We start from the raw sequence: 16,792 nt of genomic DNA, 5'->3' as shown, positions 1-16,792 counted from the left end.
AAGTTCTATTGTCCTCTTAGATCATCTTCCTTTAAACTATACACAGATGGCAAAAAGCAGCAGTCTGGTGGCAGTCCTTTAAGGTAAGTCAATGTGCACTCGGGTGACAATCATGGCTAAAATTCTATCACCTCTAAGCATCTACAGTTACACCAGACAAGTCCAATACTTCCTCCCACTCCCCAGTTCAGTTGGTCCCCCATTGTTTCCAACAAAAGAACTTGACACTTTGAATTGGAGTCTGTGATGGATCGCTTTTGAGGTCAGAAGCCTTTACCGGTGTAGTGGTTTCATCCCAGCCCAGCCGGGCTTCCAGCTTTGAATAGATAGTTCCAACTTGTGTGAAGACTAAAGCGCTATGAGGCGGGGAGTCACTGAGCCATTGTGGGAAGATGGTTTTGATGACAGGCTGCTTATTTTTCTGAAATGACATGATGGTTTTTGTGCTTGATTTAAAATGAACCGTGGCTCTATTGTCAGAGGAGGACAGTTCAAGTAGATGGTACAAATGGCATCTATCATGTTAATGTCATTGGTTAATGATATTTCCTCGACAGGAGTTCAGTCCTCATCTGAAAACTGAATCCTGAAACTAAGAGATTATTGTACTCACAGATATATTATCTAACCAACATAAACATAACTTATATTGATCCTCTAAAAAGGAGCTTCTATAATTTTTGCATCACTTACTTCAGCGTTGTCTTTCTTTGCATAATGAACGTTTATCAGATCAAGAAAAGAAAGAAAGAGATGTAACCCTGGTCGACTGCTTAAAATGGTTTGGTTTTACAGCCGTCAAGTCATCGTATCAGTGACACGCTTAAACAATAATAATTTCCTACAGGGACATAAATTAATCCTAGTGATAGGAGGAAATGGTCTACCTTTCTTAAAGAAAACCCCTCTTTAGAGCTGCTCAGCCATGACTTTTTCCCCCCATTTCCTATAGTCGTCCAACCGCCTGGTAGTAAAAAGGGTCAAGCGCTCAGTTAAAACACACAGTGTATAATTTTATAGGCTTTTCCCAACGGGGCTCCTGGTGCCGGTGTCGAGACGACAATGCGGGAGCAGCAGTGCCGCACACAGATCAGTTTCATTCTTTGTCAGCTGTGAATAGGGGCGGAGGAAGCAAACTCATTAGAATCCTATAAAAAAAAGAAAGTAACCGGGATCATAAAACCGCCGGCTGCAGGACTAAGTGCTCAGTTCACTCACAGCCAGACGGAGACACGGTGGAAAACCTCCGGTCAAGTTTCTGACCCTCAGAGCATCAGCGCTTTAACAGATCCACCGTTTCTTTACTCCCCCTTTTCCACACTGGCTGGTCTTTCTCTGATTCCGTCAGATCTCTCTAGGGCTGTCAGACTTTTGAATTTCTAATTTCCACAGGCAAGAACTTGGCATCATCACTCCTCCGTGTATAACGCCGCTGTTTGGAGAGCGCCAAGCACGCACGCTGCGCGCTGAGGAGACGCAGTTTTTTGTTTTTTTTCCCCGAAAACTTCAAGAAGTTTTTAAAAAAAAAAATTTTTTTTTACATCGCAGTATTTCTTTTCGAGGATGCTTGTCTCTACGTGGAGTAGATGTTGTGTTGTGATGTTTGTGGTCGCCACGCTGAGGACGGGAACGTGCCAGGTGTCAGAGGCGCGCCCAAAGGCGAACTCCATCAAGCCAGCGCTGTTGGACGAGACGCCGACACCGGCAACCAACCGCTCCACCACATCCACCAAGAAACACAACATCCTTGCACAGGTAATTACCAATATTAGCATTTATTTATTTTTTTTACATTTTTTTTTTAAACTTTTTTTGGTATATTTGTCCAAGATGGGGAGACTCTATCCCTTCAGCTCAGTTCCTCTTCTCAATTAGATTTGCGCTCGGCATGACATGCAGGCTTTAAAACGCTTTCCCGTGTGAGAATTGCAAGGATTGGACCCCTCATAAACGCTAATTGCCTCTCAGACCTGACGCCACGGTCGGGGTGCAGCGCACTTCCACAGTAAATCATTAATGCCAGCAGAAATGTGAGAGAAAGTTAACACTTGGGGTAATTTTCTGTCTGGGTCTTCGTGCCATTAAAGTGGTCCAGACGCTAGTCGGGATTATGAGATTCTGTGGGGCCTCTGAGGGATACTCTTACCAACCTCTTAATACCCACTCAAAAAGTGATCAATTCCTGCTGTTTCAACAAAGTGCCACATGACTGCAGCTTGACAGCAAACATGAGAGCCAAAAAACTGTGAGCATTATGTCTGTGATCTTAGTGAGGAGGAAGGTTTGCTCTTTGGTTTTCCATTGCTCACTTAAAAACCGAGATGTCAATGTATGAAAGAAGTAAGACGTATTGATTAAAAAAAGAAGATGAGACAAGCCTTCATCTTTAATAAGACTATTCATTACTGTGAAGGGCTCACCTGTCACTTAATAATGATATTTAATTCTGTACTGACCATAAAGTTGAATATTCACAGTATCTCTCCGAGCAGCAGATGGCACTACCACATCTCTGTCACATCTGCTGCCCAGCAGAGTCTCCTCATCATTACACTGGGGAAACCAATCACTCTTTTCCTTAATTTGGCTAATCTTCCTCAGTTGTTTTGCATTTGCCTCCTCAGCTGTGGGCAATCTAAATTGTAGGGATACTTTTGTTTACATGTGAAATGCATGGTGCTGCGAGGAGAGACCCCGAGCTCAGACAGAAGAATTATGGAAAAGCCACATTTTCTACTCTGCGGAGTGCGGAGATCCAACCTCAAGCTACCCTGCCAGACCTCAATTTGAACGCCTGCTTACATCTTTGCCGTTGCAATAATTCAGAGTGGTTTGGTAAATTGAACTGAAGGGAAACAATATGAGTGCGCAGAGACCACCGCAGTGCTTCAAAAGTCAATGTCATGGTGTATTGTGGCCAAATGAAAATGGCTAATAGCATTTAGGATTGGATGTTGGTGTGTGTGTGTATGTTATCTGCGTGTTTCTGTTCTGGCTAGTCCAGAGTTGTGAATTAATAGCATTACTCCAAATCCAGTGCATCTAATCAATCATTGGCAGAAGAATAAGCACAGTAAATTCTACATAAAAAGTGTGACCATTGGGCTTCATAAGGTTGTTTGAAAGGTTTTCCTTCACTCTTGTTTCAAAACCACTGTGCATGCAACGACAGTAGTTGTGCACGTTAAAAAAGAAAGTTGGATGGTGCAAAGTAATATTACTGAATTTACTTATTTTCCTCTTGAAGGGGTTCACAGTAGGCACCTCAAAATGTTTTCATTCTTGTCTGCATTTGTGAAGGGTTAGGGTTAGGGTCAATTATTTCTGATCAAGGTTTGGGTGAAGGTTCGGAAAATGGTCACAGATCAGCTCACATTTCTCCTCTGGCATCGGCATTGCGGGAAACCTTGGTCGTGATATCCTACAAATAAATTTATGGTCAACTTGTCATGTTGCTGAGTTTGCTACAACGGTGCGAAATAGTTGGCAGATTAGCACACCTCTGGAGAATTTTCAGTGGGTTCAGGATGTGTGTGATTGTGGGCTTGCCAGTAATGTGACTGAGAAACTCAGTAAATTACCACTGAAACTGTTTTAAATTCACACTCTTTTTCGGTCTGCAGCCAAGTACCAGAACAACCACATTTTTACATAGTGTGAGACAGCTGCATAAGGTCTTTAAACTCTCTCAATTATGAAATGTTCAGAAAATTACAAGGGATCTCCTTCAATATGGCCCCTTGTTTAGTTTTATATAAATGTAGAAAATTAGTGAAGGAGCGAGTCCAGACACTCTGGGCAGACAGGCGGCTGCGGCAAGAAACAAGGATGTAATTTAATGTTGTATCCATCACATTGGAAACATTGGTTGAGTCCTTGGGTCGTAGGAAGCACTTGACAACTTAATGTGCTTTTATTTCCTGTAGCTGCCGACAGACCTCGGTGATAAGGATGACATTAATCACACACACAACCCAGGGCAATGTTTGACTATTCTGGTCAGATGGGGCAAAATGCTGGGTGATTTGTTGTTCTCTCACTGCTTTCACTTAAGTCTGACCGGAGTGAAACCAACAAAACCAACAACCTCGGAAGACCTTGACAGCCAGTGGCTCGTGGGTGGCACTGTTAGCGCCTTGGAAGAAACCCAACCGAAATGGATAGCAGGGGCAGGCAACACTCACCATTGTAACCTCTGAACCCACAAGGGACCCAACAATGTGGCTGCAATTGTGCAATACGCGCCTGTAAAACACCAGCTATCGGTCGGTCAGCCTTGACTTGGTGCTTTATTTAATTCACCGCAGAGATTACTTTAACAAGCGATCTCTGTGGGCTCGGACTATAAAAGTAGGACCTCTCTCTCTCACTCACTCAGCCCTGTCTGTCTCCTCACCCTGTAATGACTGTTTGGAGCCTAATGAGCTGAGAAAGAGAGTGACAAGGCAGGGAGAGGTGTGACTGCTTGTTAGTGCTCACTTTATGCTTCAGTCTGCTGTCCTGTGGCTTTTCTTGCAGTCTGTGGGTCCCTTGGGTGATGTGAGGCCTGTCCACTGGCACCATTAGGGTCCTCATGTGCAAACGACCTTTACTGTAATTGGACCTCTTAATTTGAGAGCAGACCTCTCAGGATTACACTTTTTTAGAGCGAGACACCTCCGTGATTACCATGAAGAGTGCACCCCCCCCCCCCCCCCCCCTCCCCCTGTCTTTGAAGAGAGCAGCAATGTACAGCGACTGTAAGCCTTTCTTCATGTCCGATGATTAAGATCAACTCTGAATGTATACTTAACTTAAGGAAGGTCTAGTTTTTAGAGACTCTGGATTTTAGCACTCAAAGAGACGTAGTTATAAACACATGTGTTTTGAGTGATGAAAGACGCCAAGTCGTGTTTGAAGACCCGGTTTGTACGAGTGACTTGTGCGCAGTCATCCCTATGTTATCTGATACTGGCTGTCTGTGCTTTCAGGCCATATGAAGTTTGTTTATTCGGTGACATCGTTTATTTGACTCTGTTAGGCCCCTGCCACTCATTAACACCATTCACAGCTTCAGGTTACGAGCTTCGGCTCTGAAGGCTATGTGCAATCAACAATGTAGGGGAAAAAAGAAAGAAAGAGGCTTTATATACCTTACCATATATTTACACAATCAATGGAAACCAAGAAAAAGTGGTCTAAACTGCAGAAAGTTGTTTGTGGTGGAGATTAACGTCAGAAACTAAAACTAGAACTGTATTGCTCTGCGTCCAGTGGTGGCTCTTAATAGAGATCTTTGGCATATGCACAGGGGAGCAGCTCTGCCTTGGGTTTTGGGTTTTATTAGAGTTTTATTGGTGTTTGTATTGGTGGTCCACATTAGGAGCTCCAGTAAGGGTCACTAGTGGTCCAGTGAAATACATCGTTTCTCCATAACCTGATTATATATGCTTCATTTTCTGAATTTGTTTCCTCTTTCAAATGATCAGAAAACAAATATGTTTAATGATGTCTCAAAATCTCAAAAAATAAAGAAGCCAAAAACTGTAAAGCATCTATTGTGTTAAAATGTAATGTCCACTCGGCTTCTGGTACCTCATCTTTGTTGCTGTATAACATCATCAGATCTTTCATAATTACCAAGGCTGCTGGAAAGCTTTGTTTCCTGAACGTAAACAACCTTCTACAATGTACTTTGTGTTATTTTGGGGCTCTCGCTGAGCTGACTGTTTTGTTTTGTCGTTTTGTTGTTTTTCTTCGGCCTTAAAGCTTTGCTTTGACTTTAACTACGCCGGCTCAAACTATAAGCAGAAGAGACATACTTTGTTATTTTTCTGCATTACAGGGTACAAATTATATCAGCACTTTGGAATGACTGTACAGAGATAAATAAGGGATCCAAATACTAGTGGGAGCGGGTTCAAAGCCCTGTATATCCTGTAGTAAATCCCTTGTAGATTGTTGCTCCCGCACATTTAAGGTTCCTCTTCAAAGCTGCGGTGCTTTACCAGCACGAGAGCGACACGAGACAGGGCCGGGGGCTTCCCTTATGGCTTTCTGTCTGTCTCTTCCTTTATCGTCTCACCAGCATACCAAAAGAGGCTGCAGCGTACACACTTCTTAACCCACTTCCTGTGCAGGATCCAAGGCTTCGCTTTTATGTGCGAAGGCTGTCTAGGGAAAAATAAGGGAGCACAAGAGGAAAGATATGAGATGAATAAGATGCATCCAAATGAAGCCCTGTCCCTCAGAAGTTGCAAATGAGACGCTTTAAAACATGACAAGATAAGGTGAGATTATCAGCCGCGATTCAGGGGTCAGACTTGTATCATTGGGTTTCAAAGGGCTGTCTTGCAGCTTGAGCCATGATGGAAGAGGTGAGCCCCATTCTTCTCTTGCCGCAGCCTTTCCTACATATGTGCAACGCACTGTAATTGATCCAACCCTGCTGGCCGGAGAGAGGGATAGGAATCAGAGCAGGTAGTATCGAGTACTACTACATGTGGCCGGACCCATTTGTCTTCATATTTAGATAACAGCACATTTTTCTTGTCAAGAAAGAAAGAAAGAAAAAAAAAAAAAAGAACGAGCTGCACTTTCTTGAACGTCTCCTCACAACATATTTCCAGCTTATTTTTTTTTCTCAGCTGTGTGATTATCTAACAGTCAACAGAAAGGTTTTCTCTGAATGAGCACTTTACAGTCACTATTTTCAAGACTTTTGTGGCGATTGTAGCTTTGCTGTAGTCATCTGTGGTCTCGCTTGAGTCAAGATAACAGTTTCTGATGTTGGGAGATGTGCAAATTGTTGCAACATATTTGTACCAAATTAATGTCAGTGGATTGAATACAAAGATGGAGCCAGGAAGAGGTTCACTTTTCATAGGACCTCTAAAACTGTTGCACCTGATTTTGTTTTCCTTTTTTTCGAGTGAGGTGACGTTGGATCATGTGGTACAGTGGATTGGCTTTCAGCCTTAATGTCCACAATCAAAAAGTACAACATCAGTACAAAGTCAGCATGGTTACTGTTACAATGCTTTAATAGCACTGTTGTTTAAAAAAAAAAAATAGTAAAACTACAAAGCACTCCCCTAAAAAAATCTTAAGTGTTTAATTGTTGTTTCACCTCTACACTATGCATATTGATTAGCTTCTGAAGTGCTGTTATTCCTCAATGCTCCCTGCTTCCAGTCATCACAAGATCTTTCACTACTCTGACTTTTTTTTTTTTTTTTTTCAACTTTGCAGTAATTAAGACATTTTAACCGGTCATTGAACATTCAGCTTGAGCAACTTTCATCATCACGTTAGGCATTTGCCTTTTGTAAATCTGTCATAATGATGGATTAGCATTCACTTGAATACTTTTGCTCATTTTTCTGTGGCCCTCTCATTGTCTCCATGTGTTTCCAGCCTGAGAAAGTCAGCATGGCAAGCTGCCAGCAGGTCTAATCTGAAGCTCCAGCCCACAATAACAGCTTCTAATGTGCTGAAATATTGATATTGTTGATAGTTGATTCAAACATGTGGTGTACATTCATGTTTGGACCGAGTCCCACTCTTTCAGACATGGCAGCCCATCTCTCCTAACCTTTCATAACACTATCGGAGTTTGTTGTTTATTATGGCTGTAATGATTTTATTCTGATTTAGAGCCCTTTCATGTTCACTCGCATGTTGACTGCTCCATGTTTGTCAGTGGTAAGCCACATTAAATCAGATCTGTCAGTGCGGTGCCAGTTAAATGTGGATGTGGTGCTGATGATGGAGCGTCAACCAAATCGTGCTTGTCTCATGTCGGGTCTATATTGGTCATAATATACAATGTTACATTCCATATCATACTTGTTTTTTACTGCTCTAGATGTATGAACATGTATTGTCAAGCAAATACTCAAAGACTTAGTCCATTTTACAATTCTAACCTTTTAATTAAACGATGGTCTGCTTGTGGAGAAACACTAAAGAAAAGCTCTTGCAGGCAAAACCCATCAGGAGATAAATCACATGTTAATTTCCTAAAGTGTTCCTCTCTGATTTGATGCGTGAAACACATTTCCCTTTTTCTATTCCAAACTCCAAGTCTGCTCAGAGTCTGATAACAAAATGTGCATCCTAACTAGCAAAAGAAAATCATCTTTTTGTGGCCTGTTTGTCTGACTCATTGAGCTGGATGGAAATGACCTAAAAGACCATTTTCTGAACAACATTTAACAGTAAAAACAAGAAAAACACCAAATTGAAAACAATGCTAAAATTATCTATGAATGCCGACGATTGGCTACTGGAATTATCCGTGTGTCACGTCCCTTGACTCATTAAGCTTCTGCACACAGAGAAATTAAAGTGGTTTGCCTTGGTTGGGAAATGGTAATAGCTCTATTGTGTAGGCCATGAAAAAAAATCTGACCACACCAGCGGGACACAATTTAATCCCTACAATATGTTCTCCACCAAAACGAGGCTCACAGGGACCACAGCCTGTAGTAATTTCACCCAAAACAAACAAACAGCATATTTCACTACTTATCCCCCAAAAGTATCTGGCCATGCAGGTTTTCCCGGGTTATTTTGCCGAGGTTTGCTCATCTGCAGCAAAAACATTTACCACACTGTAACAGCGAAGACAAACCTATTTAGTTTTAGCTTACAAAGTATATTCTTGAAAACAATGTCTCTTTGGTTGAGAATGAATCCGATATCTTTCGAAAGCACAAAGAAACACCAAACTGAAATAACTAACAAGAATATTACATGACAAAGTAGCTCTTAACCAGATCATTAAGAGGTTTGTGATAAACATTACACTTGTTTATCTCATGAAACTGATTTTAATGTTTAAAGATACAGAACAATATTTGTTAGGATAAAATAAGCATTTAAAAACACCATATTTGATCAAACAGAAGCCCCACAAGGTAACACTCAACTCACTCACTCAGTCTATTCTACTGAAATATATTAGGCTTTTGAGCACCCTGCAGTTTTCGAACATTTTCATAGTACTTTGCTCCAAGTTCACGTCCTCTTGTTCGTTTGTGCAGGTGGGAAAACTCAACCGCTCTCTGTTGCGGACCAAACAAGCTAAATCGTGTTCTGGGTTCACTTGCAAGGGAATTCTTTTGCAGTTCATTTCCAGTGGTAAAATGCAGACAGACTGTCCCATAGAGCAAACACAGGAAGTGAACTCAGTACGGTGACATAGAGCACGTCGTGCATTTTGAGTTGAAATTAACAAAGCCAACAATAACCCGAGGAAGCTGAAGAAAACAGAAAAAAACAAAGTTCTGTTGGCAGGTTTGGAGCAATGACGAGGTGTGAGCTTTATCATGGTCAGATGACTTCATATCGAACAATGTTTTTTAAATTGTCCTATTATTGTTTGCTGTGTTTGTTTTGGGGGGCATGTAATGTTGGCTGAATGGGATGCATTAAGTTTTTCGGCCTTGGCCAACCAATGATTGAATTCTCTTCTTCTAAAGTATAGTGGGAAAAGTGAACCACACCAAGGTTGTGAAAGTTTCCCCCGTCTGATCAAACTGAGTTCTCAGGCTGTTCCCAGAGTGTCCTAGTGTGAAAGCGCCCTTAATTTGGCTTATTTTAGAAACCATGATTCCTTCTGCACAGCCCTCAGAGATTTCGATGTCACTGCAATATAATATTTATCGAGTTGAGACCACCCCTCACTCCAAGACAACTTTTAAGAAAGTGACACTGACTCTGAGCATAACGACCCTGCAGATGTACTCAAGGGGATCAGCTACATTTACGCCACAGCTACATGAACATGATATTCATATACAATATCCAGTGAGTCATTGCTCAAAAATAGCTTAGTCATGTCCACATATAAAGACGTTACACAAAAATTGAGAAAATGTCATTTTTTACTAGAGCCAACAAATGAAAGCAGAGACTCCACAGACCATTAAAATTAACCTTTGGGTCCAAAAAGCTAAACTTCATAGAACTTTGTTGAATGCAGTTTTTACGTGATCCAAATAGATGGGCGATGCAGATATATACACAAAGATCTCTCCGAGGTAATTTAAAAAGCCACTTTTATGTTTTCGTCTGTATGTATTTGTATATTTATTGGTTTGTATGTATGTATGTATGTATTTTACCAGCTTTTTGAAAAATAATAAAATAAAAAAATACTCGCCCGAATTGCATGAAATTTTCAGGGATGAATTGTCATCATCCAAGGACCAATCGACTAGATTTTGATGGAAAAATGTTCCCATACAAAGCGGATAAGAGAGGCACCTCATGGAGGAAATCAAAGGAGATCAGCGTCCGTTGCCATGGAGACGCTCCCTACTCAATGTTTCACACAGTGATGTTGCTACCTGACCTACCCGTTCTAGTTTAGATAAGTGGTTGACTGTGCAATGTAGATTCTTTCACTGACTGAATACCTGTATCTTTTCTCAATAGGTGTATCCATGCAGCAATGACAAGGAGTGCAGCGTGGGCAGCTACTGCCACAGCCCCCAGCAGGCCCCGTCCCGCTGCCTCACCTGCCGCAGGAGGAAGAAGCGCTGCCATCGAGATGCCATGTGCTGCCCCGGGAACCGCTGCAGTAACTGTAAATAATCACGGCCACATTTTTATGTGTAGTTCAGTATCAATTATATTTAGACTGCAGGACACGAGACAAAAAATGTGATTTCTTGTCTATGCAAATATTCTGGAAACAGTGACTCGTTCTAGGTCAGCGAACAAACAGTACTGCAGTATCTAGCCCAGAGTCCCGGTGACAGAGCCAGGACATTTAAATAATGTTGAACACATGCTCTAAGACGGAGTCCTGAATAGACATACTGTGTTAAATTGAGGCCCAGAGGTTAGGAATCAATGGTCCCATGTTTTTATGTTGTTTCAGCAATAACCAGTGTGAATGTGTGTGTCGCGGGTGTGCTGAAAATGCTTGAATTAGTCAGAGTTGACCAACGCACCATAACAAGTTCCTGCATTGACGCATTTATTTTGTAAAGAGCTAGCAGTCACTGAGAAAAAAGAACAGCATGATAACATGATAATGGGCAGTCAGGTTTATCAGTTAATTTGATTTCTTCTTTTTTTTTTTTTAAACCCATTTATTTCTTTTCTGCCTGCAGATATTTGTGTCCCTATTTCTGAGAGTGTGCTCTCGCCTCACATCTCAGCGTTAGACGAACATAACAAACTCTCCACCAAGGACCACGGCTGGAAAAAGAGTGGGAAATCACACACTAAACACACTCTTAAAGGTAAGGCCTGTCTCTATGGGACGCATTAAACATCCATTCATCTAACATGGCAGCCTATTCTAGCTGACTGCGGCCGACTATGGTGTGAAGGCAGTCTCCAGTCTGTCACAGGGCAAACCGAGAGAGGCAGATACCGAGGCGCACACATTTGCAGTCACACCTACGGGTAATTTAGAGTCACAAAGTAACCTGAAACACATGTTATAGGATGGTGGGAGGAAAGCAGAATACCTGATGAAAACCCACAAGGAGGGCAAGCAAACTCCACTACCACTGTGCAGTCCTGCCTTAAACATCTTCATGTTAATATCACCATTGTCTTTTCTCAATGCCGTTCACTCTCCGCATGTCCTAAAGGGCTCATGGGTAATGCCGATCCACAAACTATGTTGATAATTGCCCTTCTGCTTATGTGTCATTGCTTGTGGGACCGTAGCACAGCATGGGGAGCCCAGAAGAAAACACAATGCGTTTGCTGTTCCTGCGCCGACATAAAACCATAGAAACTATTTGACTGTCAGCACACATTGTATGACACAAACCGCAAAATGCAGGTTTAGTATGATTAGGGTGAATAGCTCACTGACTCGCTTAGTGTTCATGTCCAAAATATTCTTACATCAATGTTTAATGAGACGCTTAAATTACTCAAATCTAAATGCCCTATCGTGCTTTAATCAATAAGAAAATAACAGCGCCACTTGAAACTTCCTGAAACAAAGCCGTTTGTTTTTTATTCGTGCTCGACTCACTCGCTGGCCTTCAACATTGTTACTCTATAAAGTAATAGCCTAATACAATTGTAATGAAAACAAATTCACTTAAGCAATTTTTATGAGAGTGTGAAAGCCCCAGAAATCCTGATGGTCACAGGTTGAAATAACTAATCACAGCAGTGTGGTTTGGTCAGGAATACAGGGTGGGTGATTTTAAAGACAATCTTTTGAAAAAGAGGTAATCATGAAAGCATTTCACAGAATACCTTAAATTATAATAATATTCAATCCATACGCTAAAGGACAAACTCCTGCCAGGACTATCTGACTCAAACAGGGAAGATGATCTTACTAATGCATAGAATAATTGAAATTGCTTGCTTGATTTATGCTGAAAGCTTTATATGTTTTTCCAGCCTTTGACGAAGCAGCATATATTGCAATCTATGTTGAAACATGAAGAAAGGGTTGCATAAATACATCCGTATGGAAAACATAACAGCTTAATGAACAATCATTGCAGATTTCCTGTGCTTTCTTCACAAACTCCCAAGTGCTGGGTGGTTTACAGTTTCATGCTGGTCTTTTATGTCTCCGATGAAGCATTTGTTCCCCCTTTTTTTTTCCCCAAGTGAAAACACAATACACAGTTTGGTGCAAATTGTCTGGTGGGTCATGGCTGAGCATCCCGTGTTTCTTATCTTCTTTTGTCAGGGCATGAGGGTGATCCATGCCTGCGTTCGTCCGATTGCTCAGACGGCTACTGCTGCGCCCGCCACTTCTGGACCAAAATCTGCAAACCCGTGCTGAGACAAGGAGAGGTGTGCACTAAGCAGAGGAAGAAAGGCTCTCACGGTCTGGAAATCTTCCAGCGCTGTGACTGTGCCAAAGGTCTCTCGTGCAAGGTGTGGAAAGACGCCACCTCCTCATCCAAGTCCAGACTCCACATGTGCCAGAAGATCTGAAGCCGAGGCAGCCGCTGTCAGCGTAGGAGTCTCTGTCTCCATCGGCCGGGGAAAGTTTTTTAAAGGATGGGTTGTGGCTGCATTGAAAAGGAGTAGAAGACAAAGACTAACAAGAGACAGAACAGACTGTGTGGGTTCACGCAATTCGGCAAGCGGAGAGCAAACGGGAATGCTTTAATGTGCCTGCTGCAAGTGGTCCGCCAAAGCAATCGCATAGAGAAACAACCACTACAACTTCCCGAACTAATCCTAGTCAAATCCTGAAACAGATTTTTTTTACGCAAATGAGAGTGATTGGTTTGAGAGGTAGCTTTTCTTTTGTCCACACGAGTCCTAATAAGAGTGTATGAACAGATCTCGGCCCCAGTAACAGTCAGTAACTATGAAACATGAGTGAATTAGTGTGTTTTTTCTGTAATCAAGCTTTCTGATCTCATTCAGGGAGCCACAATGTTAGTCAGTAAATGCTGTGTTTCAATTTTGTGGTAGCAATGGATGTATCCGTCTTTTGTCACAGCTAAAGTCTAGAATGTTTAGATTTACACATCTATTTACACTCAAGCCATATTTTGTCATTCTTGAGCAAACTCACAAGACTTGCCATGCATTGAGATCTTTTATTCTCTTTTTGTCAAATCTTTGGATGTCTCTTTCCATTTTCCTTATGCAACTCTTGAAGGATTCAATCATTGCTCTGCTAAACATTTAGAACCAGTAATAATGTCCAGACGCTACCATATTGTATGAAGAGCTAATTGCGTACACAGTTCACTCACTAATATAGGATATTCCTAAACCAAAGAATGACAGAACATTTACAGTGAAATGATGAGTTTCATCTGGGACATTAAGCCTCTATTTTTAGCCATGAGGAAAGAGATAAGTATTGTGTTCGTTTGATCTGTCGCATACAGCTGTAATCTATTTTCATACAATTGTGTGGGTTAGAAATGTTTGTACTGAGGCAGCGATCTGCTGCAGACTTAGTGGTTCCATCAGCAGACCCAGAAGGGTTCTGCTTTTCTAATCACATGAGCAGGATTCAAGGATATGATGGAATATGCGATTTGTTTCCATTTAGAAAGCCAGGAGGAGAGAAGATGTGAGATGACTGATAGTCAGAAAAATGCTTCAAAAAGGTATATTTCTCAGAGGATTGGAGAGTGAATCATCATTTTGTTGACGACATGTGTCTGCCTACACTATTCTCAGATCATATTGTGGAGTTTTATGTGATGCCAGATGTGAAGCGATGCTTTAACAAGTGCCACTGCTTTAAAGGACCACTCGTTGCCTACATAGTCCAATATTGCGTCACATTTGCCTCTTTTTGCTATAATAGCTTTTAGAACAAGTCCATATATTTTGTAATCATCTAAAATACACAATAAGCTCTTATATTGTAAATAGACTTGAAACTATGAAAATGTATTTAAGAATGAATGTACAGCCATAAGTCCAAAAAGGTTGGAGTGATGTGTAAATTATGAATAAAACAGGATGCAAAATGTTGTCCACTATAGAATACAGACAATACATGGAATGATAAAAGGAGACATTTTACCATTTCAGCAACACATCTAAAAAAAGAATGAAAAAAGAAAAGAAAAGAGACGCAGAGGACACAAAAGGAAAAATAAGTGGTACTAATTGGGAAAAAAATTACTTACAATGACTTACAAGATTTCAAACAAATCAGGAAAGGAACATTTTAAAGACGATATAAATATAAGTGGACAGAAGGTTGTCATTCTGATCTGTCAATGTGTCTTTGCAGTCTTTGGCTATCAGATGATCTGCAAAGTCTAAATTCCTCAAACAATTGAGGGGAATCTTGAGAAATCTCAGGTAACAAGGTCAAAGGCCAATATTGGATATTTTGGCTGCACTGCATCATGAACAGGCCTAATTCTGTCCTGGAAACCACCACATGGGCTCAGGAGCACTTCTAGAACTCATTGTCTGGGAACACAGTGTAATCCCCAGTTAGAGCTGTATTATCTTTCAGTATATTACAGCCAGGCAATTTTAAACCACATACTGCATTCATCATAACGGCATGACTACATAGTACAATGGTTTGGCTGCTGAACTGGCGTTTCTACAGTTCAGACCTGTCAATAATACTGATAGAAATATAAGGATACCTGAGCGGCTCTTAACATGGCACTCTGTCAAATTTGAAAAGATTTGTCACTCCCAGCAGATTCAAAATAAATATATTGACAATTTAAAAACATAACACTTAATAAAATGGTAAAACATCTTACTTTATGCTGTATATTATTGTGAACAAAATATGGGTTCATGAAATTGCATCCAATTTTTATTTACATTTTAGTCATTGTCACAAGCTTTTTGGGACTGGGGTTGTATGTCATGTACATATAATTACATGTGAATCGTAAACATTATAGCAAAATGATCTAGGTGAGAAGTGTCATGTCAGATGATCAAAAAACGATCAATAATGAAAGGTTTCATGGAATGAGGGGAAAAGAATAGTTGGCTTTGATTCATATAACAAACTGGACTTATTGAAATCATTGTTCCTAAAGAATAGGACACCACTTTCCAGAAGACTTTGTGTAAATTGTGTATAAATAGTTTTAAGATTTAAATCTCACTAAATATTGTTTGTGTGAATACTTTGCATTGATCTTTTTGTGTATTTACAATGAATAAAAGATTATATTTTGTATTCTTGGGCACACTGGAGTTGTTTTTGCTCATTGTACCACTTTTAATGGTGAAAAAATGAAGAGTGACACTTGCAGACCTGCAGATCAACGACACAGGAAGCTTTCATCCAGAAAAATCCTAATCGAAGCTTCTGCAAAAATGCAGTTGTGACAATCACAAAATACAGTTCAAAATTTTCATTAACAAATTGCAATTTAGGTTCACAAAAAAACAAAAAGAAATTCTTTTACAAAAAGGAATTTCTGTGCTTTTTGCATTGCAGGCATTTTTTTTTGGCACAGAAATGTTTGAGTTTTACGATTACAGATCAGCAAAACTCAAAGTGTCATGCTGCAGGTGTGATTGAACTGAAAGTACAAACATCTGTGAGGAGTTGTACTATGACTTGAAAGGTGAAAAGACACATTCACTTTCAATGAGCTCTGGAAGCAAATCAAGAACCCGGAAACCTTATTAAATATTTGAATTATCAGAGGAACTTGATGCAGTTTTCAGGCCTTTCAGGTTTTTCTATTCTTTTATAAACAAAATTTTATTGCTAATAATAATAATAATAATAATAATAATAATGAAAGCGAACAAAACTCCTTCAGGTATAAATATCTTTGAGATTACCCAGTCGTGGAAGCAATTTTTTTTTAATGCGTTTAGCAGTCGCTCTGCAAACTCCTGAAATGTCAAGGGTTACTCAAACCACCAACGAGCTGTGTCTGCGTTTGAGAGTTTTTTAATGAGTACAAATAAGACTTCATAAAAGTCATTATCGGCTGATGTCTTGCAGATGTGATCCATAGACAAAACTCTTTGATACACTCCAATTGTGCATTACATGAAGCCCACACAAACTTTTATTGCATGTCATGACGACAAGAGCTAAATCTATATAAGGCATCTTAAAGACTTTTCTCAATGCCGTGGCAGTTGCGCTGAAAACTCTGAGACACTTTGAAGAGAAGATTACAAAAACGCTATTGTCCAAAGACAATGATGAATAATTTGTGGAAACTCAGTATTGTTGCCAAAACTTGTTTATTTCCATGGTCATTTCAACTTTCAAATCATTGGATTCCTCTGAAAGTTTTGGATTTGAAATGCCAAAAAAGCTCAAGCAGCTGAATAAAGCCGTCACGCCATGTACCTGCTCGGAAGCTTTTGTTCACCTTGTTAAACA

The 16,792-nt window shown here is 40.5% G+C and overlaps 1 protein-coding gene across 1 annotated transcript; it reads left to right on the top strand.

Annotated features, from left to right (window-relative positions):
• The first annotated feature begins 1,087 nt into the window (after positions 1-1,087).
• Positions 1,088-14,598, top strand: dkk2 (dickkopf WNT signaling pathway inhibitor 2). The gene is made up of 4 exons (XM_080462768.1): positions 1,088-1,755; positions 10,423-10,573; positions 11,106-11,237; positions 12,668-14,598. The coding sequence occupies exons 1-4, from the start codon at positions 1,564-1,566 to the stop codon at positions 12,916-12,918; spliced, it is 726 nt and encodes a 241-aa protein (XP_080318894.1). The 5' UTR covers positions 1,088-1,563; the 3' UTR covers positions 12,919-14,598.
• Positions 14,599-16,792: the final 2,194 nt, after the last annotated feature.

The sequence above is a fragment of the Lipophrys pholis genome (genome assembly GCF_963383615.2).
Source record: "Lipophrys pholis genome assembly, chromosome: 5".
Classification (NCBI taxonomy): Eukaryota; Metazoa; Chordata; class Actinopteri; order Blenniiformes; family Blenniidae; genus Lipophrys; species Lipophrys pholis.
This window is presented reverse-complemented; position numbering and strand designations above follow the sequence as displayed.